At 44.3% G+C, this 22904-nt stretch overlaps 1 protein-coding gene, 1 long non-coding RNA gene and 1 pseudogene across 2 annotated transcripts; 1 reads left to right on the forward strand and 2 right to left on the reverse strand.

Annotated features, from left to right (window-relative positions):
* Window positions 1-502: 502 nt before the first annotated feature.
* Window positions 503-9811, reverse strand: LOC112894307 (DNA mismatch repair protein MSH7). Its single transcript, XM_025961970.1, has 17 exons — window positions 9630-9811; window positions 7840-8941; window positions 7286-7381; window positions 6462-6517; window positions 5978-6044; window positions 5439-5534; window positions 4794-4922; window positions 4688-4721; window positions 4574-4621; window positions 4194-4390; window positions 3867-3993; window positions 3450-3727; window positions 2838-3023; window positions 2348-2734; window positions 2161-2257; window positions 1725-1852; window positions 503-1214 (listed from the first exon to the last, which is right to left on the reverse strand). The coding sequence occupies exons 1-17, from the start codon at window positions 9809-9811 to the stop codon at window positions 741-743; spliced, it is 3684 nt and encodes a 1227-aa protein (XP_025817755.1). The 3' UTR covers window positions 503-740.
* A 1773-nt stretch (window positions 9812-11584) lies between these two features.
* Window positions 11585-13353, forward strand: LOC112891698 (annotated as a pseudogene).
* A 1496-nt stretch (window positions 13354-14849) lies between these two features.
* LOC112891700 lies at window positions 14850-17011 on the reverse strand. Its single transcript, XR_003228601.1, has 3 exons — window positions 16447-17011; window positions 15396-15942; window positions 14850-15300 (listed from the first exon to the last, which is right to left on the reverse strand). It is a non-coding gene; the product is annotated as an uncharacterized LOC112891700 (long non-coding RNA).
* Between the last annotated feature and the right edge of the window lie 5893 nt (window positions 17012-22904).

A 22904-nucleotide genomic window follows, 5' to 3' on the forward strand; every position in this document is an offset into this window, starting at 1 on the left:
TTGGCTTGCGTCCTTTTGGCATGTGACCTGTGCTCGGAGCTCGGATGGGTGCATTCATGGCTGCATGCTGTGTGGGGGAAGAAGATGAAGAAGCATGGTCGGGTATTGGGTTGGGGCGAACGGGAGGGGGGACAACTTGCCATGCACGGACTGTTCATGTCCTAGCCGCACACTTTTCTGGAGGCCTGGATCAGCTGTGTGATCAGCCTGGCTGGAGCCAGACCCGACTAAAGTACTTCAGGATAAGAGTGCATTTCTGAAGTTGTAATATGGCTCGGCCTGGCCCTTTCCACTTTAAGCAAGACAATGTTCGACCCTGTGGTGGACAGTTAATAGGAACTCAGGTTTCAGCTTGCTGAAACTAGAAGGAAAAAGAAAGAGACGTCATCAATGCTAGTAAATCAGCACGGTGCAGCACTTTCACATTTAGTTCTTTACCAGTTCTTTGGTGTCAGTTTCAGCAAAATCAGTGAATTAGTGGGAAAGTTAATAATTTCTGACAAAAACCCAGGCCACAACACAATGGCACAGACCAAGACACAGGTTACCTGCTGAACTAGCTGACCCACAAAGGCATGTATATGCACACATGATATAAAGCGGACAGTACAAGACTCGTGCCATAAAAAAGGCAGATTATATTACATCTAGGGATTGAAAAGATACGACATTTAACATACGAAAGATGGCACTGAGATTGGTATGAACGTCGATAATTAGTGGTCAGTGCCGGTGAACGCTCATCTCGCTTTCTTGAAGTGAGCCTTCAGCTCCTGCGAGACGCAGTACAGCGTGTCCATGATGTCCTCATCTAGGTGCCCGTCCTTCACGATGACCGCCACGGCCGTCCTCAGCCACTCTTCATGGCGGGTCGAGAACTCCGCACGCTCTTCGCTCGACTTGAAGTTGCCGGCGATCTTCGACCTCATCGCCTGGCCTGCGACGGATGCCTTCTCCACTATTGACCTTGGGATCCCTGCCATTGTGGCGACCTGCAGGCCGTAGCTCTCTGGACAGGCCCCAGAGGTCAGACGGTACAGGAAGGTGAGCTCCTTCTCGCCATTGCTGTCGTGGGCACCGCTCCTTGGCCTGAACATGCAGGCCATGTGCTGGAGGCTCACGTGAGGGTGGGAGGCGAACTCCTTTGTCAGAGAGTGGTAGTGAGTGGCGAAGAGCAGACGACATTGCACCCGCTCCACCAGGTGGCGGAACACCTGAGTTACAAGGTACAAAGTGTTATCACAGACAATGTAGATCCGTGTATTCTTAGAGATGTGAAAACAGGGGAAAGAGAATAAGTAGTCTAGTGGTAAGATACCACAATTTCCAGTGACAAAGAACATGGAATCTGAGGCCAGGAAAGCTGATGCAAAATAGAAATAGAGCAATAGAGAAGCATGCCCATGAAACATGAGCAGATTGCAGCTTTGATCATGGATTTATTGCCTAACCTACTTATATTGTATCTTACTGACAATACAAAGCATGGCTCTTCTACGAATTATCAAATGTTAGAAATAAATTGTTTTCTATAAAACTACCTTGTACCATACACCTCACGACCAGCCATGAAATGGTGTCGTGATATGAATTATCTAATGTTAGAAATAAGTTGTTTTCTATAAAACTACCTTGTACCACAGCATAAATTATGAAGTCAAAGCATACCAAGGCAAATCAAGCATAGTGATGAATGATGAGATACTATGGAAGAAAAAACTCACAGCATACGCAATTGCATATCCATCAAATGTGCTAGTTCCTCTGCCAAGCTCATCAAGCAATACAAGAGAATCCTCAGTTGCATTCTGAAGAACGGAAGCAGTCTCTGTACATTCAACAAGAAATGTGCCTGCAAATGATGTCATAATAAATGAAATTAGGGTAATTATCACATCCAAGTATACTGAATTGTGCACATATATAGGACTAGATCATGAAATTTAAAGAAATTAACAGATCTACTAAACAAGTTCACGAGTCAAAACAATTCAAATAAATACACCAAAGGCTTTATACTGATAATCCAATGATTTACTAAATGTCTAAATCATATTACTCTTTTGCCACATACAGATGTATATTCCCAATTCTAACTCAATGGCTTGAAACAGTAATACATGCTAGGCATGATACAGATTTGTTAAAATGGTTACGTACTTTCTCCAGACATAATCCGATCTGTTGCACCAAGACGTGTAAAGATGGAATCTGCAAGGGTCAATTCACATGATGCGCAGGGGACATAACAGCCAAGCTGCAGAGCAGAAGCAACTTCGTTTATATATCTGCATAAGCTCATGAATGGACAGAAGCATATGTGAACAAAAAATGCTTTTAAACAGACCTGGGCAAGTACAATAGCAAGGCAGGTGGCACGCATGATTGTAGATTTCCCACCCATATTTGGACCCGTCAACAACAACGCAAAACGATTGAGGCCAGATAAATCCTGCCCAAGGGTTAAATCATTTGGTACCAACCCATTTGCACTTTCTGCAAAAGCATAGGGATGCCATAGACCCTTCATCCGAAGTATAGGCACATCGTCTTTCAGTAGTATGTGTGGTCTGCACATGGCGCCAAATGAGGACAATGTCGTTGCAGCAAAGGACCTAAGCACATCAATAGTGCTCACAGCATTGATCACCAAAGACCATTCCGAAGCCTTTCCAATAAAAAGTTCCACTAAAACAGCCAAAGTGTTGCCATCATCATCTTTGACATCAAGATCCTTCCAAAGCTCACAAGATCAAAGAATAAGTAGAGTGCTGACAGAAGATATACAAGTGAGCAGCAAATAACTAATGGACATGGGAAATTCATTGCATTTTTACCTGGTAATATGGAAATTCATTTTGTACGTTCTCTTCAAATTGATGGATCAATTCACGAAGGGAGCTCAATGCTGGAATCTCTACAGCCTTATAAAGTGCTGAGACACCATGATCCGCTCTTTGTAAGTCATTTAATAAATCAAGTCCATTCCGGAGGCCGTTGATAAGCATTATAAATGTTTTGATCTGGAACACGCCATGAAAATTTGCATGAACCAATCAGCTCACAGAAAGAAATAATACAAACTTCATGATTACAGAATGACTCACTGAAATTAGACTAATACAAATAAACATTAAATATTTCATATCATATTACAAAGAGTAGGAGAACAAGACAAAGAATCATTCCGTTATGAAAGCATGCCGGAAAATGCATGCCTTCACTGACATTTTCTGCATGCACAAACTATTCACTGTGATTTTAGAAGTTTCATAATCAACAACTTAAGAGATCCTTTCCAGCATAATAAAGTGCCAACTGAAGACTGAATGTATTGCAAGATATTCTAAGACAATTACATTCCAACAATACCCTGAAACTTGGCTGCACAAGATAGTTCAAAGCTGCAACAAACTTGTGACTCAGATAACAGAAGAACAACCACTAACCCGTTTCTTTAATATCCTTTCTCCAACAAAGGGCAATTTGACTGAAGATGGTAACCCAACAGTGGATCTAACTTGTCCTAACAATCTCTCAAGATCAGGAATTTTGCGGAGATATACAAGTGTAGTAGGGCCTAGCCCACAGTTCTGGATGAAGGCCTCAACAACATCGAGCCTTTTATTGATAGCATCAATGTCCTTAAGTGGATGACAGATCCACCTTCTTAGCAGCCTCTTACCAGATGCTGTGACACAGTGATTAAGGTGCTTATATAAAGTACCTGCAACAAGGTATACATATTCTTAATGAAATACGTGCATGGCATGTTCTATAAGAAAAGATACAGCAAAAAAAAAATTACCTGTTTACAAAACTATTGTTCTCAAGTGTGAAAAATAAAGTAGAATCGACACTCCTACCTGATGAACCGCCATCGAAGTTGTTGCTGAAAATCTCGAGGTTCACAAGAGTCTGGCCATCCATCCTTAGACAGGTTTTGTACACATGGTATGGTAAGACTTCCCCATTTTTCAGGGCATCATGTAACTGTTTTCAGATTGTAGAATTAGACCTTGAACGCATTTTCAGTGGTCAACATAGGAGGAAGGGAAAATTTATGTGATAGTTTATGGAATAATTTTGAATGAACTTAAGTAAAAAACTAGCAGTTACTAATGGCATGGTCAATTGGGATGACTAACAACTGTGATCAAGGGAAGGAAAGAACTGAGGTAAGATAAGTATACCATGAGCCTAGTCAAATGACCAATAAGTCCACCAAGTGCACAAATAACTGCATCTCGATTCAATGTACAATCTAAAGCAGATAACCACGACTCTGCTGATGCTGTAAAGTACTCTTTCGAATGTATTAACATTTGAATTTGTGAAATATCAGAGAAATCTATCCCAGGTAGGGGGGTCAGCTGCATCTTTACAGATCCTGCAGTTAAGGAAAGATGTTTGTAACTTATCTAACTCAAATGTCTGATTAACTTGCTATCTGACAAAAAAGTCATCATCCGCTGGCAGCTAGGCTGTTACCTTGCATACTAATTAGAAAATACTATTATAGAGAAACAACATACGAAGACAAATGAAAATAATTACATTTAGGAGCATTTACCTGCTGAGGCATATTTTCTTATCGCTTTATGAGTTTCTTTTGAGAGGCCTAAGAAAATATAACAGGTATTAGCTCCTACAAATACAAGGATTTGAAAACAAAGCATTTTCTGACCTGAGGTTTCATAGATTATTTCTCTGGGAGAAACCTGAAAAGAGCATAATAATCAATAGTGATTCCACATCCATTTAACCAAACAAGAAAGGCTACAATATAGTACCTGCACCAACAAAGCCCCCAAAGCTGCAGACGAATCATCGTCATGGAGTGATCCAACCCAAATTTTAAGAGCAGCGTAGTCTAGGAAAGCGAATCCATAGACCCGAGAACCACTAGAAGATAGGGTAACCTGAAAGTTCCACAAAGGGAAGGCCACATCATATCAAAATCACCTATGAAGAATATTAAAGAAAAATTCAAGAGATTAAATTACAAATTTGCAATTCAGTTTTACTTGAAATTCCACGCCAAACTACTTAGAAAAACTGCAGCAGTAAACCTAACTGTCAGTACACTCTAGAAAAATATGAAATTAGAAGTTGCAATAGTAAATCTTACAGGAAGCTCAATGTTATTTCAGCAAATGCAATATGCACTTCTGATTTAATATATTTATCGTAGTAGCCAAGAAGGTTTCAAATTGGCTGCAAGTTTATATGCAAAGATAATTGGATCATTATGTTCTAAGACCTCAAGATTTTTCTCTCTTATGAGGAAATAATGTTCTTTAATCTGTAAAATGGTTAGATTTGGTGTTACAAGAGTATATAGTACTTTCTGTTTGGACCGGCTAAACTTCCAAAGTATTACAGCAAAGGATGGTGCCCAAAAATCAGAGGAGCAGTACTTGTTAATAGAAGCAAACCTCTTTCAATGCAAGAAGGTGAACAGCATCAGTACCAATGTTGCTATCAACTGCAGTTGACGGTGTGGACACGTGAAGCAGCTTTCTTTCAATAACCTAGCAGAAGTTTTTTTTTAAAAAAAAAGAAAATATCACATGATATGCTACAATATTGTCACCTGTAAGGCTGTAAGAGTGATTTACATTGCCCTTCAAATATAAGCACAAATTTAATTAAATTGGCGAAGGTTCAATCCTTGTGTTGCGCAGGGTATATAGCTACTAATTACATCCAGAATGCCAGAATTGTGTCATAAGCAAAACAAAGTTTCCTGTCTCAGCAAGGATAGAAGGACAAAGAGTCAGTGTATACATGACCATATGCACATTGAAACAAAAGAGTGTCCCTCACTCTAGAACTATAACCAGATAATTTTGGAGGCAGATTCTAAAAGGGTAGACACATTATGCTTGCTTCCGCTACTAGCTAAGGGGCGAAGAATCAATACAACACTCAAAGCTAATAAAAACTGGGGCTCGTTACAATACATAACACTTACTGAATTTGATCCTCTAGCTTTGGCCTGGTTTGCAGATTCCATTTGCTCTATTCTTCCAACTTTATACCTGGAAAGCAACGCCAGACTTATGAGCGATAACCTCACTGTATCAGCCAAAAAAAAGCAGAGACAAATTAATGGAACACTATTACAGATGTTTTACAAATCATATCATAAGCTTCAAAATAAAATTATATGCATTGTAGAAACCAATTAATGGATTTGAATTTCTTGAAAGCAACATCACTAACATCAAAGCGATAAGGAGGCAATTGTGCAGAGAACGTCACTCATATTACCACACCAATAAAATTACAGACACATTGACCTGACATTACCAACCTTAAGGACTAATATGAACTTGCTGATGTTCAATATAATGTTACAATTTTTTTGAGGGAACAAAATGCATCATCAACCTGAAGGACTATAACATTTTGGAAGTGAACAGAACAGAACAGAACAGAACAGAAAATGAGCTTACCCCCGAGCTACAAGCTTATCAACAGCATCATCTATCCCACTTTCTGAAATGCCAACCTTCATATGTGAAAAAAGAGAGTTAATGTCCATTACCATCAGGCAATAATCATGATAATGAGGTGGTATAAAGCATGAAAGGCTATTACTACACTAGTAAATGGTGCATTGTTACAGCCTGAATGCATTTGCCCAATCATTTGTGCCTCCCTGTCATGCCAGAACATGAACTACACCATAAACTCCCTGCAGCTGCCTTCTGCAACTGATGGCACACTACTGCCGCCAGCCGCCACACTCCCACCCACTACTGTCGCCAGTCGCCACAGCCCCCCCCCCCCCACACACACACACCCCTGACTTGTCACAACAGCTATTGCTGTGCTGCAGGCCGCCACCACACTCCAAACCCAAATTGGTCATACCTCATCGTGCTGCAATGCCACTGCCTTTCCCACCCTCCCTCTACAACCAGGGTCCCAGTTTTACCCAAATATTATCCCCTACCCCCAAAACCCAAACCTAATGGCTAGTGCAGGCAACTGGTCGTGTTCCTAACATGTGAACACTGATCAGTCTCACAGCACTCTTAAAATGACAATTCTTTTTGTCCAACTCCCACGTAAGTTGTGGTAGGCTTCTCGTGGTATCATGAAAAAAACAACAATATAGACAGCACGATATGAGTGATATACTTCATAATGAACAGCATAAAAATTTTAAAACTGTCGGATGTAAATGAAATACTTCAGAATTTAGGCCTAATATTACAACTGACGTTCAGATCAAGCATTTAATGATAAGCAATAGAGGACACAAGTTTTTTACCTGTCGGCACTTGCCCACCCCACTAGCTGTCATTTTCCAGTCAAGTTCTTTTTGGCCAACCTCAGCATCTAGCTCATAGAGCTCATAAAATTTTCCCTAGAAATAAGGTATCAAACACTTAAGTAGGTATTGTGATCTCTAGCTGTACAAAAAAGGGTGCTCAATATGAGTAACTTTTTGGTACAAAGCAAGGCAAAATTTGAACAGAGGAATGACAGCCTGAGAGTATAAGAATAAATGAAGAACTTTACAGTAAAGCAAGGAAACTTTCATGGAAAAATAATCATAATAAAAATGTCAGCTATAAATGTGTATGTTGATATCTGTCAATATGCATAGTAAAACAGCTAAAGTTACTTTCAGCAAATGGAGAATAGTATGGTGAACCTTGACTGAAAAGAATTCACTCCTTACGTAAAAAATCAGGCAATGGCTCAGTACGATACCAAATTTTGTGAGATATTGGTTAACCACAGAAATAAACTCTGATGTGTCAATACAGTATAGTATTCAACAAGCATGCCATGAATTGAATCATCAATGATGAATCTTACCACTTTGAAAAAGAGGACAACATCCATGTATTTACACTTAATATTCCAGTATTGCTTTTGAGATGCTGACATCTTTCTCAATGCATCAGGTGGAATAAAAAGTGTACTCTTGTCATAAAGTGGATCGTCTGGACGCCTTCTATTTGCATCCCTGATGTTAGATGGATTCAGCCACTCAAACTTGCTACGCGCACTATCTGTCATTTCATCATGATCCTTCTTTTCAACAGGTGAACAATGAGCTGATTTCATTTTCTTGTTCGAGACCCACAAAGGAAAGCTTTGTTTGTTGTCAGCCACACCTTGTTCTTCTTGAACTCGCTTCAGGCGAGGAATGACTGCTTGTGTTGCTGGCGTTTCTGGTTTCAGAGGACTAGAATCAAGATCTGGAAATAGTGCAGCGGTTGCTCCAATATGTTTATCATTCATAAGAAAGGAGGAACTTTTCGAGTTATTCTTCAATGGACTTTCATTTGCCTCAAGTTCTGCAAACAAATTTGTTGCTTTAATATACAAAGGGACTGAAGACTCTGGGCATAGCTTCTTTGAAGATTCCTCTGTATGGATATCATTTGAATTTAGCACAAAGGTTGTCGCTGCTCTAGTATATTCACCATTAGCAGAAACCAATGAGAACTTCTTTGCTGAATGCTGCAAATGAGTTTGATCTGAACCGTATTCTGTTAAAGGTGTATCAGCTCCATGAGCAGGCCCTAGGAAGATTTTCTTTGAGGAAAACTGTGAAGGAGTTTGTATGTCAAAGTCTAAGTCTGCAAATGAGGATGTAGCCTGAATGCAGCCATTATTAGGAGACTCTGAGACTAACTTCTTTGGATGCTGTTGACGAGGAGTTTGATTCAGCCCAAATTCTGGCAGTGCGCTTGCTTGAACAAATTCATCGGTGGAGGACCTCAATGGGTACATCTGGGGCTCCTGCGAGGGAGTCATACCCGAACCATGTTTTTGAAACATGGTTGCTCCACTGTATTGACCATTGCAGGGTCCAGAGAACAATGCACTTGAGCGCCAATTTGAGGGAACTTGATTTCTCCCAGGCAAGGTTTTCCCATCCAACTGTCCAACCTGGGAAGCATCTTGATTTCTGCTGAAAGATGAAATAGCACCATCAGGATAACAAAACAAATTCCCAGAGCAGTGTGTTTGCAATTTTTAAACAAATGCTTGATCCAATCCATCAGATAATGGCAAGTCAGCATCAAAATCCATGAGCTGGCCAACGTTAAAAAAACATGAGCTAAACCATGAGAAACTAGACATCCAATTGAAGCAAGCCCTACAAAAATGCAAGCCCGACACTAAACTGGAGGACAACTGCCTCAACAGAGCACAGTAGTGAACTCAAATCTGATATACTTCAAGGCTAATCCCAGCTAAGATGAAGTGAGCTAAGTTGCAAGTATACATTAGAAACGAGTCGCGTGAGATGGTATACCATAACCCACAATTGGACAGCACACTAACGAATCGCAATTAGAGCTGCAGTAAAACGAACGGATGAACCACCAAACTGTGATAAATCCTTCGGCAACCGCACTAGAACAACTCGAACAACGCACATTGGCGTAAACCCAGCAAGGGCTGATCAAAACCCCATCTACATCAACCAACACGAATCGGTCGAAACCCTGAGCTCGCAGCCCAGCAAGTTCGCGCCTCACGGCAACCCAACTAAAGGGCCTGAACCGACGCCCAAAACCCAAAACCCTAGCCTCCCGCGTCCACTGCCGACGCAACAGCGGCACCGAGAGCCACGAATCGTCAACCCGTACCTCCCTTGAGACGGCTGCGGTGGCGGTGGGCGCACGAGCCTCTCCATGATGCCGGCAACCGACCCCGCGGGGTGCCGCGGGGGCTTCTCGGGGGGCGTGCCCTCCCCGGCGCCGGCGCGATCCCGCGGCGGCTTCTGGAGGAACGAGAGGATCGACTGCTGCTGCTGCCGCCGCGGCTGCATCGCTCGCGGACGGGGAGGGCCTGGAAGATTGGAGAGGCCTCCGCTCGGGCGGGAGAGGCGGAGTCCAGGAGTGTGAGCTTGGGAATGGGAGGGGGATGGGCGGGCGAGACGAGGGAGGTGTGATTGTTTTGGGGAAATTTTTCGAGCGGGAAATTTGGCTCCTGGAAGCGGCAGGCCGCGCGAAGCGAAAGCGGTGACGGGTCTGCATTTTACGCTTTTCCTACCGGTTTACGTCTTTTCAGATGAGAAATGAAAAGCGTTTACGCAGAGCCCCTTTGGTAAATAATTATTAGCAACACGTCAATATTAAAAACACGGGGTTTTGGAAGAAATGCAGCTGGAAAACGGATCGTTGAGAAAGATAGAGAAACCATTGGTTAGATGTGGTAAAAAAATGATAGACACGAGTAGTTACGAGGTTAACCCCAAACTGTAAGTGGAATTCCTCCAATATTTCTATCGAATTAATCACTCAACATGAATTTTAGAAATGAACTTTATAATATGCGAAGAAACACCCACCGTCCTTAACTTCAAAGAACTTTGCCATAATATATATAATAGTATTTGATTTCTATTTGACTTGAGAAAATAACTATATAAAGAGCGCGTGTGAAAGTGCAACATATATACAATTAATATAAGCAAAGTTAAAAATGGTGCCACTTTCACTCTAAAGGTCAAGAAATTGCTATATTTTTAACTGAAGTCAACAAGGGATGCTCTTACCTATAATTTTTTATATAACTTTTTATTTAATTCAGATCTATTTTTAATTCGCTCCCATGAAGAGTTGAATCTAGATTTGCTTGATGCTACTCAGGTTCTCTAACCACTAGGCTAGACTGAGACCCTTTCGTAAGAAATTACCATGTTCATTGGTGCAAAAAAAAAGAATAATCAATTCTATCAATCCACATTGGCCCAAATTATAACAGTTTGAGATAGATTTGAAACAAGATGATGTAGAACTAGAATGTAACAGCGATTTGAATAACCTTTTAGCTACATGAGATTTGGAACAAGTCTAAAAATCATACAACTCATGTTTAGCAATCTCTTCTAAAGGTTTGGCTTAATTATGATGGCACATCGCACAGTCCACCTAAGCCTACATGTGCACCTGGTGGCGGATATGATTTTTTTTGTTTTCGTTTTTGATCATCTCAGCAATTCATTATTGTTATAAATATTGTGTGACTTATTATATTCAAAATGCTAAGCTAAGATAGTCAACATTTTAAAATACTAGATTTAACATTTGTTCAAACTTAGCTCAACAATTCCTATAAACCAGTTTAACATTACACATGAAAATGACCAAGAATGCTAAACATGTATATTCAAAGTGTTGAGGTAGTATATTATGAATGTTGATTTTTTTAAAGAAAGAAGTAAAATATATATATATATATACGTGGTCTTTATTTTCCTGTATTTATTTTGAACAGCATGGTGGTCCAATCGGAATCGAGAACAGAGTCACGGTTTGAGAGAAAAATGCATTCAAGTTCGAGGTCAAAATACCCACGGCACCTACCCCCTCCAATCAAACAATAACCACACGAGTGTCTCCAAAGAACGGCGATGCGCCTTGGGCTGAAACAAAGGTGCAGTCGCTGCTCGCAGATTCTAGCTCACAACAACCCACTGATTACTCCTCCAGTGGCTTGTGTAAAGACGTCAGTGGCAGCAGTACGTGTGTACTAGCATAAGTACAATAACCTGCACATGTCGCGCACGTCTTTTATCAACGGCTGGTTGCTGCAAGCATGCAGTACCTTAGCAACCGCAGAGGTGACCGGAAAAGGCTCAGATGCGTGCATCAGCCTACCGAACCATGGCGCTCACCCCCAGCACCGGCCAGGCCTTGCTTGCTGCTCACCTTGAGCCCTGGCACAGCACCTTGGCTTTCGTCAAGTCCATGGCGCTCAACTCCGCCCTGGACCTCCGCATCGCCGACGCCATCCAGCACCACGGCGGCGCCGCAACGCTCGACCAGATAGCCACCAAGGCCGCGGTCCACCCGTCCAAGATCCCCTGCTTGCGCCGCCTCATGCGTGTGCTCACAGCCACGGGTGTGTTCGGCACCCAGCAAGCTCCACCCGGTGGCAGCAGCGGCGAGCCGCTCGTGTACACGCTCACGCCGACGTCTGGTCTCCTCGTCGGCTCGCGGAACCTCGCCCCCATCACCGCCCTGATGCTCCATCCGGCCGTCGTCTCCTCATCTTTGAGCTCGGCGGGTGGTTCCGGCGCGAGCTGCCGGATCCATGCGCCTTCAAGCTGAGGAACGGCCACGCCTTTTGGGAGCTGGGCGGCCGTGACCCGGCCTTCAACAAGCTCGTCAACGACGGGATGGTCTCCGACAGCGAGTTCCTCATGGGCATCGCCGTCGAGGAGTGCGGGGAGGTGTTCCGGGGGTTAAGCTCGTTGATCGATGTCGGCGGGGGACTTGGTGCGGCGGCCTTTGCCATCGCGAAGGCGTTCCCGCACGTGAAATGCAGTGTGCTGGATGTTGCCCGTGTCGTCGCCGAGGCTCCCAGTGACACCGGCGTGCAGTATGTCGTCGGCGACATGTTTGAGAGCGTCCCACCGGCGACCGCAATATTGCTCAAGGTACATCATTAATTAATCTTGAAACTAAGACACGTTATAGCTCGATCCCAAGCTCATGTAAAAGTGAATAACTAGTTGTAGTTAGTAAAAAGATGGCTTAAACTAGACATGAGCATTTTGCGGCCCAAACCGGCTTGGGTCAGTCCAACGGGACCAATTTCTTTCGGGCCTAAAACTAGTGTCTGGTTTCGCCTAATAATTCCACAGAGCCTTTAAAATCAGGCCTAATTTTGACCTTGGGCTGCGGTGCCACAATTTTTTTAATATAAAAGTAAGAGTTTATTCCATTTCTGCTCAGGTGTCTAATAATACACACATCACACGCACATGCTTGGGAACCACGAATCATTTCTAGACCAGCGGTACTAAAAAGCTAAGTCTTTTCCATTCTCTCCTAGTGGGTCTTGCACGACTGGGGCGACGAAGAATGTATCAAGATACTGAAGAATTGCAGGGAAGCTATTCCTCCGAGGGATGGAGGAGGAAAGGTGATAATCATAGACATCGTAGTTGGCGCAGCGCAATCGTCAGACATGAAGCACAAGGAGATGCATGCCGTCTTTGATCTGTTTATCATGTTCGCCAGCGGCATCGAGCGAGATGAGCAAGAGTGGAAGAAGATCTTCCTCGAAGCCAGATTCAGCAGCTACAAGATAACACCGGCCCTGGGCGTCCGATCGATCATCGAGGTCTACCCATGACGCCCCCATGAACAAGAACCTATATACGTGAGTTTCATGGCGCTGCCCCCAAAGCACTGGCAATCTGCTGGCATGGCCTTGCTTGGTGCTGCTTACCTTGAGCTCTGGCCTCTGGCACAACATGCAGCTTGCCACCTTGGCTTTCGTCAAGTCCGATCCATGGCGCTCATCATGTCGATCTGCCCTAGACGTCCGCATCGCCACAGCCATCCAACACCACGGCGGCGGCGCTGTTGGGTTATTCCTCCACATGGAGGATGAAATCTGAAACCCAACAACTCAGAGTCCAGCACTTGTGAGCCTTTGATCTCAGCTGAAATAGATGGCTGAGATGCCTTCTTGGAAGAGAAGAGAGAAGAGAAAACCCTTGGCACCTTCTTACCAGGGGAGCTGCTGTCTTTGGATGTTTTTTTTAACACACACACAACACACAACAAGAGACAAGAGAGAAAGAAGAAGGAGAGGCAAATCTGTCCAGATTGGTGGCTTGGAACCTACCGGGGTCAAGCTGTTGATTGGAGGATCAAATGTGCTTGGATTGGCACCAAACTTGGTGAGCTCGATCTGCACTTAGAGTACTTCGATTTGATCAGTTGGTTTGGGTGTTGGTTCAGTGAAGCATCAGATTTGAGAGGTATTTTGTCAGTTCGGGTTGCTGCAGTTCAAAACAAAGCAGTCGTGGTAGATGAAGGATTTGGGGTAGTAAACGGTGTCGGATTGAGCTGAAATTTGGTCAGTAGTTAGAGGACCCGTGGTACACCTTCCCACCAAATTTCGTGCACTGTGGAGCTGTAGTTTGGGAGTTATGGACTGATTACCGAAGGGGACAGAATCTGTGCTCTCTCTGCTAGCTGTTGTTATACCTCTACTTTCAGCTCTACTTTCAGTTGTGAGTATTGTTGCTGTGACCAAGTTTATAACTTGATGAGAGTGTTGATGATGTTGTAATTCTCTAGAGGTTCTAGAGAAGACTCTATTGTACCCATTGTTGCAAATAGTGGAAGTTGGAGTGGACCGGTTGGTCCCGTGGTTTTTACTCCTCACATTCCTCACATTGAGCAGGTTTTCCACGTAAATCGTTATGTCACTTGTGCATGTGATTGTTATTTCCGCTGCAGGTCTGATGGTAAGTATTTTCCTCATTGTTCAACACAAGATGATGGATTAATTGAGGCGCCACCCTCGACCAGAAGCCACCAAGGCTATATGCCTATATGGTCCAGGCCTTCAGGAACTGACAATTGGTGCATCTCATTTTTCAATACCTGGCCCACGCCAGCCATATATATGATCTAGCCCATATCTGTTTCATTAAAAATTTGTATTTTTGTGCAGATTTCGAATTAGGCACTAAAAAAATGAAGAATTTGAATTTTCGAACTTTAATTTATAATAATCACGCAGTTCGACTGGATGCGGCTGCTGCCTGCTTGCTGGCTGCAGCTGCCGATCGGCTGCTGGCTGCCCTGCAGTAGCAGCTGCAGCCCAGCCATCCACTGGCCAACCGAACAGCTTGATTCATACCAATCCGTGTGACAACACTGTACTTGTAGACGGTGTGGAATTATGGATGAGCCTAGCATTTGTAGCCTCCAAAGCGTTGACCCCTCTGCATGCTCAAAACGAGAGAGAATTGCAGGGACCCAGACAACAAAACCTCAATGCAAAGATGAGAAATTTCGAAAATTGACAGAGGCACATAGCTAGCTAGTATTTCCTTCCCTTCATCCCTCCACCAGTTTTAACGAGAGAGAAGAGAAGTGCATGCAGGAACTCAGACAACAACGGCTCGACACCAGCTTCCAAGGTGACATGACATCTTAGGAAACATGACACCTTCGGAGACATGACATCTTAGGAGCCGGATGTACGTGAAGGAGACACTTCACGAACAAAAGAAAATTGCAGGACATGCACATGCCCAACCCCACATGTACCTATTACCACACTAGGTTACTTTTACTTTTCCATTAGTACAATAGTACCTCAACACGTTTATTGCTCAATGTAGTGGACAAATCAAACCCAGTAAAATTAAGCAGCTTCATACCCACCAATGCGCTGAGATAAGCTAACAAACTATATCCTCCAAACCTAATGCTACATTACACATGCTAAATTAACGGGTCATAACTCATAACCCTACCTATTTCTGCTGGTTTATTACCATGCCTGCAAAATATGGCAAACAAAAGTGAAAAGTGATAATAAACATAGAAATACAGAATAGTAAATGGCAGTGGCAGCAGAGGTTATTAGTTAATTACCACGTGTACACATCCATCTTGCAACATATTGTTGCAACTCATGTGCTTTCTGTTTCCAAAGTTCCTTGTTTAACTTCTGTTGCTTCAAGGCTTCAGCTTGTGTTGACTTAGGATCAATTTGGCTGTGAGGCTTCGAGCCACCTACACAAGTAAATTCTTGCTCTGCCTCCCCTTCAACCCGAGAAACAATTACAAACTTCTCTAAGATTTAGTTCATGAGCAGTCTTTTCTCTCCACTTCCTTGTTGCATCAACAAGTGATTTCTTGCACTTTTCTTTAGTTTCTGTTGTGCTTTTCTTGCACTTTTCTTTAGCTTCTGTAGTGCTTTTCTTGCACTAGCCATAGCAGTACCAACATGAGCCACATGTTACTTAAAATGATAAATCCCTCCTGTGCTCTCATGGCCACAAAACAAGCACTTCGCCTTTTCATGTTGGTAGGATCAGCTAGAACCCCATACTCCCATCCTACATCTTCAGACTTCCTCTTGAGGACACACAATTCCTCCACTGCTGCGGACTGGGCTCCTGTCTCAGATCTTGCCATTCTACAAGTGCAAAGCAAGCAGCCAAAGCATGCAAGCAATCATCATACAATGGTAGAGAAAGCAATTAACAATACCATAATCAGAGTTCAGAGAAATACAATCAGGCATAGCTATATCCTATTCAATCTTTGAACTGTACAAGGAGGAACAATCGGTAGAGGGAACAATATATATGCAGGGAAGGGCAATATATTATAGTTTGCTGCAATGCGGAGGCAAGGCAAGATACTAATCGCATTACACAATGTTATCTGCAATCCAGATGCACAAATAATCAAATACAACTCGGCAGTTCAGTTCCAATCAGCACTACACAAACTACAAAGCTACAAGCACTGCACAATTGCACATGAGCACATCTATATCAGAAGTTCAGAACTCAAAGAACCAAGCAGACAAGACATCAGGAGTTCAACCATTCTGGACAACAAAACAGATTGAGAAGTAGAGAAGGGGGGACTGGGGATGAGCAGCGTAGGGAGAAGGGAGAGGGAAGAAACTCACCTTGCAGGATGCTGGGTGCTGCCGTGCCGGGGTCAAGCGGGCAGATGGTGATGGCGAGATGCAGAGGATGGAGCAGCTCCGGTCTCGGGGTCACGGGACACTGCAAGAAGACGACGAGGTCGCCGACGAGCTCGACCTTGGTCAGGAGCAGCGGCGGTGGCCCTGCACAAGTTGTTCTCCTTTTCTAACCCTAGCCCAGTGAATTCCCCTTTCCCTGCCGGCGGCAGCAACTATTCATCTTCCTGCACACACGAATCGAGCTCCCACCCGGCCGCTTGCAAATCATACTCCAGCTCTCGCGCTGCGCATCGCTTTTCTTCGCCTCCACGCGCCGCCGAAGCGGCGGCGACGCCTTGGGAGTGCTCAAGTCCCAAAGAGACAAGCGCTTCAGCACGCTGAAGCTAGCACAAAATAGTTTTTTTTTTTGTAACCTTGGATAGTAGCAATGTTAAGTTGTTGACAACACCGTGTTCATTAAAACTAAAAGAACACACAAGGCAAGAGCAGGCAGTATTAGCCATTAGAAGCTCACCACCAGTTGCAATACCAGCTACAATTTCCTAAGGAACATGGATGAGGTGCATAAAATATCAAATGAATTCAAAAATGGTTGAATATATTCTCCACTACTCCATTTCGAGTTTTAAACTACTTGCTTTCAAATGGGAGGCAGGAGCACATGTTATCAAAGCCTTGAGCACTGAGCAAGGTCAGCTCAGGCAATCCAGGCAACAAGGTTATTATTAGCCGTGGCATTATCTAAAAAAATATTAACTGTGGGCTGAAATATTATAAGTTTAGGCGCCCAATCAAGCTGGTGCGCCACGCCAGAGGGTTTCTAGTGTATACATAGAAACGGACTGGAGGCTGTTTTTTGACTGGGCTCTAAGTTTCAGCCTGCTAGCATTTAGTGCTGCTAAAAAGATGTCACCGCTATATCTTTTAGCACTGATATTCACCGCAATAGTGCGACTAGCGGCAGTATGGACAATATCTTAGTGGCCACCTTCCCAAAACCTATAACACCGCTATTAGTGGCACTACAGCCTGTTATTTTAAACACGGGTTTCAGCCAATACCTGCTAACCATTTCAGAGAGGATGAATCATATGAGCTCAAGGCATCATACAAAAGAGAGTAAATACGGATTAGTCACAAGAAATAAGGACCTTGCCACAAAATTTTGGAACAACAGTCAGCCTGAAACTGGAGTCAACCCTCAATCTTCCATAAAGTCATCTCTCTCCAGTAAAGGCCCTTGTAATATTCTTCCTCCCGGAATAAGAGAAACATGAAAAATGAACTATACCAAGCTTCCAGAATCACACATTGTGACACTTTTCTAGCCAGCAACAGCTTTTATCGTAAAGATATATGCTGAAGTGCCAACAGACAACAGCACACACCACAGGTAAGGATGGATCCATAACCATCTGATATGGAGATAAAAGAGACAAACCAGATTAAGCTATACTGAACTCCATTTTGCTCTGTCAATTCATCCAATGATGCTCAGTAAGATTGTGCAAAAAGCACATAAATAGAAACTCTCAAATTTCATTCAGACGGTCAAAATCATTGCAAGGTATATAAATATCTAAATCCTCAACTACTCTTTTCTGCAGCCTACTACTATTATCTCAATTCTCAGATCTGAATATTCACTCGTTAAGTATTTAAATGAAGAATAATACATAGCAAAGTATGTAACCAGTTATATAAAACCTTGCAAATAGGATGAACCACATGAGGACAGGCTTCCCCGTACAGCATCCAAGGGGAAGCATTATCGCAATGCACAACAGATTTCACTTTCATTTACCAGACATTGCCTTACGGCACAAAGTTGCTACACTATGCACGAGGTAAAACTGACCTCATAGATCCTGAAATTCTTTACCATTTGCCATCTTCAAGCTATTTCCTCAGAATTTGTCACCCTGTGCTATAGGAAGAGAGCAATGGCTAGTACTTTCAAAGCAAAAATGAGCATATCAGATAATCAGAATTACAAAGTACCTAAAACAAACAATCAAAATCCTCTTGATCATGTTAACTAAAACCTTGAGTTTCTCTTTCTGTCACTGACCAACCAACTTCAATTCAAAACATGAAATGCAAGAAAGAAGAAAATATGATCAAAATGAAGGACTGAATGATAGACACTGTTTTTGTTTCTTATGCATGCTATGTGGTAAAATCTGAACACCAAATCAGGTATTTTGGTTTGCTAACAATCACATCATCATGAATTTAGGTGAAAAAGGCTAGTCACCTGAAATCTGTTGCCTGTGACACTAGTTGGAGCGGGGTGTGATCAAGGTCACTGGCATCACAAAGCACATCCAGTCTTGCCTTTGGTGTTGCCCTTCCAAGTCAAGCAGGTAAACTTCTGAAGCCTTGTGCTCATACAGAATGCTGTGTCAAAAATAAAGGATCCACCCCTCCATATCATGCACGATCAAAATGCGACTATTATCTCTTATTTCAACTTCAAGCAGCACAAGGTACAGTATGGAACAACACTAAATAAAATACAGAACTACCAATTTCAGTTGACCATATATAACTTTAGCAGAGTGGCTACATCCAGTTTGAACTTTGACACATCTGAATCACCAGTAGCAGGGTACGATAATTAACACCAGGATACATGATTGCATCATAAAATGAGCAGAACTTAGGATAGCTGCATTACAGACTCTATTACAACTTAGGCAGACACAGATAACTTATTAAGCCAGCATCAACTTCCTACCACCGATGACATCCCGGCTTGTTCCTCCTCGTCGGTGGCATACAGTTGGGCATTGGCATACCCCATTGCAGGGGCGGAGCTTAGTGAGGACCAGCCGGGGCCATGCCGCCCCCCCCCCCACCCCCCCCCCCCCCCCACCCCCAGAAATTTTGGTATTCTTTAGAGAGCTAATTGGATATTAGGCTAAATCACAGATTAAGTATTAAAATGGCCACCCCTGCTTTGAGTACTTCTTGGCTGGCCCCCAGTTAACATCAGCTCAAGCTCCGGCACTGACCCGTTGGTACGGTATTGCCGGAGGATGTTCGCGTCGATTACCTTACTATCCTTCAGTAAAGCTGAGATTCTGCGATCTAAGTCGGGGCCGAGAAAATTGCATATTTAGAATTCCAAATATCACGCTTTGCAATTTTACCACTTCTAATATTGGCTTCGTAAAAATAGAATTCCGAACCTATGCAACTTGATTCTACTACCATTAGACGTATTTTCTCTCTTTTTTTTATTTTTCTTTTCATGTATTTGGAAATAAATTGACCGTATTGCCTTCCTATATTTTTTTTTCCCGCTCATCGTGTCCCGCGTCTGTCACCGTCGCCGGGACCGCGTCCGCTTTGACTTCGCGACGCTCTCACCTCCACGCTTCACCAGCGCCGCTCACGCAGGCCACCTCGCAGGGGTGCGCTCGTCAGGCTGTCGTCCGATGAATCCAGGTGCTGCTGCACCGGTGCGTCCAGCTCCGGCGAGTCAGAAGCCCACACGCGATCGACCAGATGGCTGTCGCGTCCATTGGTTCCGTATCGACACATCAGTACCCACCGCTCGCCGGAGCGCTGTTGCGTCCTGGGCGTCTCTTGCCTCCCTTTGTCCCTCGACCTCCCCCAGATCCTAGATGACGAGCCTGAGTGCCTGTCGACCTTCACGACGATCAATCAGGAAGATTAATTTTGATTTATTTGTACTGACTCTTGCAGGGATTTCTGTCCTCATATCTCGACGGCAGCCCACAACCAAAACGATTGCAGTCTCATGCGTGGCTGATCTGAAGTCTGAACCTGCAAAACAATCCCATGGTCTGGTTTCTATTCAGAAAAGGAATGCCTGAAACCTGCAATGCTCCAATGCATGAGACAAACGATATGAAGTCTGAACATGCAGAACATATGTCGATACGGAACATATGCCACTGCGAGGTAGGCAAGCGCAGGGCGCAGCAGCGCTCCGGCGAGCGGCGGGTACTGATGTGTCGATACGGAACCAATGGACGCGACATCCATCTGGTCGATCGCGTGTGGGCTTCGTCTTCCTCGCCGGAGCAGGACCCACCGGTGCAGCAGCACCTGCATTCATCGGACGACAGCCTGGCGAGCGCATCCCTGCGAGGTGGCCTGCGCGAGCGGCGCTGGTGATGCGTGGAGGCGAGAGCGTCGCGAAGTCGAAGGCGGACGCGGTCCCGGCGACGGTGTCAGACGCGGGACACGATGAGCGGGCAAAAAAAATATATAGAAGGACAATATGGTCAATTCACCTCCCAAATATATGAAAAGAAAAATAAAAAAGAGAGAAATACACCTAATGGTAAGTTGCACATATTTGGAGTTGTATTTTTGCGAAGTCGATGTTAGAAGTAGCAAAATTGAATATGCAATTTTCTCATAAGGCCGAAGCGGTTTTCAGTGCTCTGGGTCGGAAGTAGGGCTTACACAACATGTACTGGGCGATTTCGTCACTTAGAAAGAAATCGACGACCTCTGGGAACATCTTCTTCCGCCTCTTCCCGTCCTCCTTGGATCCGGCGTCCACCACCGTATCCTTCATCTTCATCTCGTCGGGCTTGTGGGGCGGCTTGGTGATGCCGACGCCGCACATGGCGCCGTCACCCGGCACCTGCTCCTCAAGCTCGTCGCGCATCTTCAGCAACTCGGAGGAAGACCACGCCAGCCCCTCCGATCTCACGCCCCTCGACATGGCGCTGACCTCTCCCTCTCGAAACCCTAGACATGTTGCGGCGGCGGCGAATGCGAGTCAGCGGCCCCTTCCCCTCTGGACGGTTAGTGGACTGGCAATATATACCTGTATGGTTACGGTTTCTTGTTAACAATCACTGGAAAACTTTTACGTAAATCTGCTTTTACGTAGTTTTGCGGGGAGCACGTTGCACTCGTCGATTTTTTAGGCCGGTGGACACTCTGAAACACATCGTCCCTATTAAACAAACGCTGCCTTTCTAGTCTAGGACGAAGCTCGCACACGGCCTCCGTCTCCAGCTGTGAGCGCCATCTCCCGTCCCCAATATCCTGCTACGAGCGCTGCCGGAGCCCAAGGGCCCTCCCACAGCGGGCGCCGCCGCCCGTCCCCGTGTCCTCTTGCGGCGGCGGCGGCTGCCGGAGCCCGTCCGTGTGCTCCTGGAGCGGGTGCCGCCAGAGGCCGCGAGCCTTCTTGCAGCATGCGCCGCCGGAGGCCACGGCCTTCGAAGAAGCTCGCATGCCGCAGTTGCTGGAGGTGCGCCCCGTCATCGATCCCCCATCGTGGAGGAGGCGGCGAGGAGGGATGGCGTGGCGGCATACAAGTCGAATTGGAGCGCGTAGTGGTGGTCGAAGGAGATGGCGGAGCGGCGGACATGGACACATTGTATAGTAGACGACGACTCGGGAAGGTCCGTGGAGTCATGGAGACGAGGAAGAAGCGGTGGGTGCTGAGGGCAGACGGGCGGGAGCGGACCCGCATCGAGGGTATTTTGGTCCTTCCATGAGATGTCCTCTCCTTCCAGGTCAGAAAATTGATTTCTTAATACAAATTAGTGTCCACCGCACCAAGGGTCTGTTTAGATGTGCTATTGTTAATATTTGAATGTGCTATTGCTAAAATTCAGTACTTATGTTTGGAGACATAGCTAATAGACTAAAGCACCTATTAGCACTCGTATTTGGGGACATAGCTAATAGACTAAAGTTTATAAAATATCACTTTTATCCTTTATCTTCTAACTTTTTTCCTTTCTCTCTCCACCTTTTTATCCTCCCCACTGGCTAATGCCTTTTGCACTTTTAGAGGTGGGCTAAAGTTTAGCCCTCCTATTAGCCCGTTTGGATGTGCTAATGCATAAAGATGCTAAACTTTAGTACTTTCATTCATTAACACTTGAATCCAAACAGACTCTAAATTGCTTTCCGCAAAAATCATGCTTTGACGGTGTCCTCGGACAAAAAAAAACCCCATCTGCTTATAACTAGAACACCACTTGTCTTGTTTTTATTCTCAGTCCCTGACTATGCTGACTTTGATACTTTTTATGCTCTCTACGGAGGAGTCTTTAACTGATACTAGTGGCTGGGGCGTGCACTCACGCGCCGTCATCATTTGGTGGATGCGCCTGAATCATTTTACGTGTCGTGTAATGTTCAGCTAAATAGTTATCCGTTTATCCGCGTCGCCTTCATTTGGTGGATGCACATGAATCATTTTATGTGTTGTGTAATGTTCAACTAAATAGTTATCCGTTTATCCGTTTAAGCGTCCTTAAATATTTCAGACCTTTTTTCCACATTTCTATGTGACTGCACACGCATGTTATAGATCGCTAACCGCCAGCCAAAATTCCAAACGAAAGTAAAAGCACAGATGTACTGGATGACACATTTGATGCACGCCGCCATCGCTATCCGTCATCATAGAAATGGTAAAATGGCAAGGGTCAATG

Source organism: Panicum hallii, chromosome 5 (genome assembly GCF_002211085.1).
Source record: "Panicum hallii strain FIL2 chromosome 5, PHallii_v3.1, whole genome shotgun sequence".
NCBI lineage: Eukaryota > Viridiplantae > Streptophyta > Magnoliopsida > Poales > Poaceae > Panicum > Panicum hallii.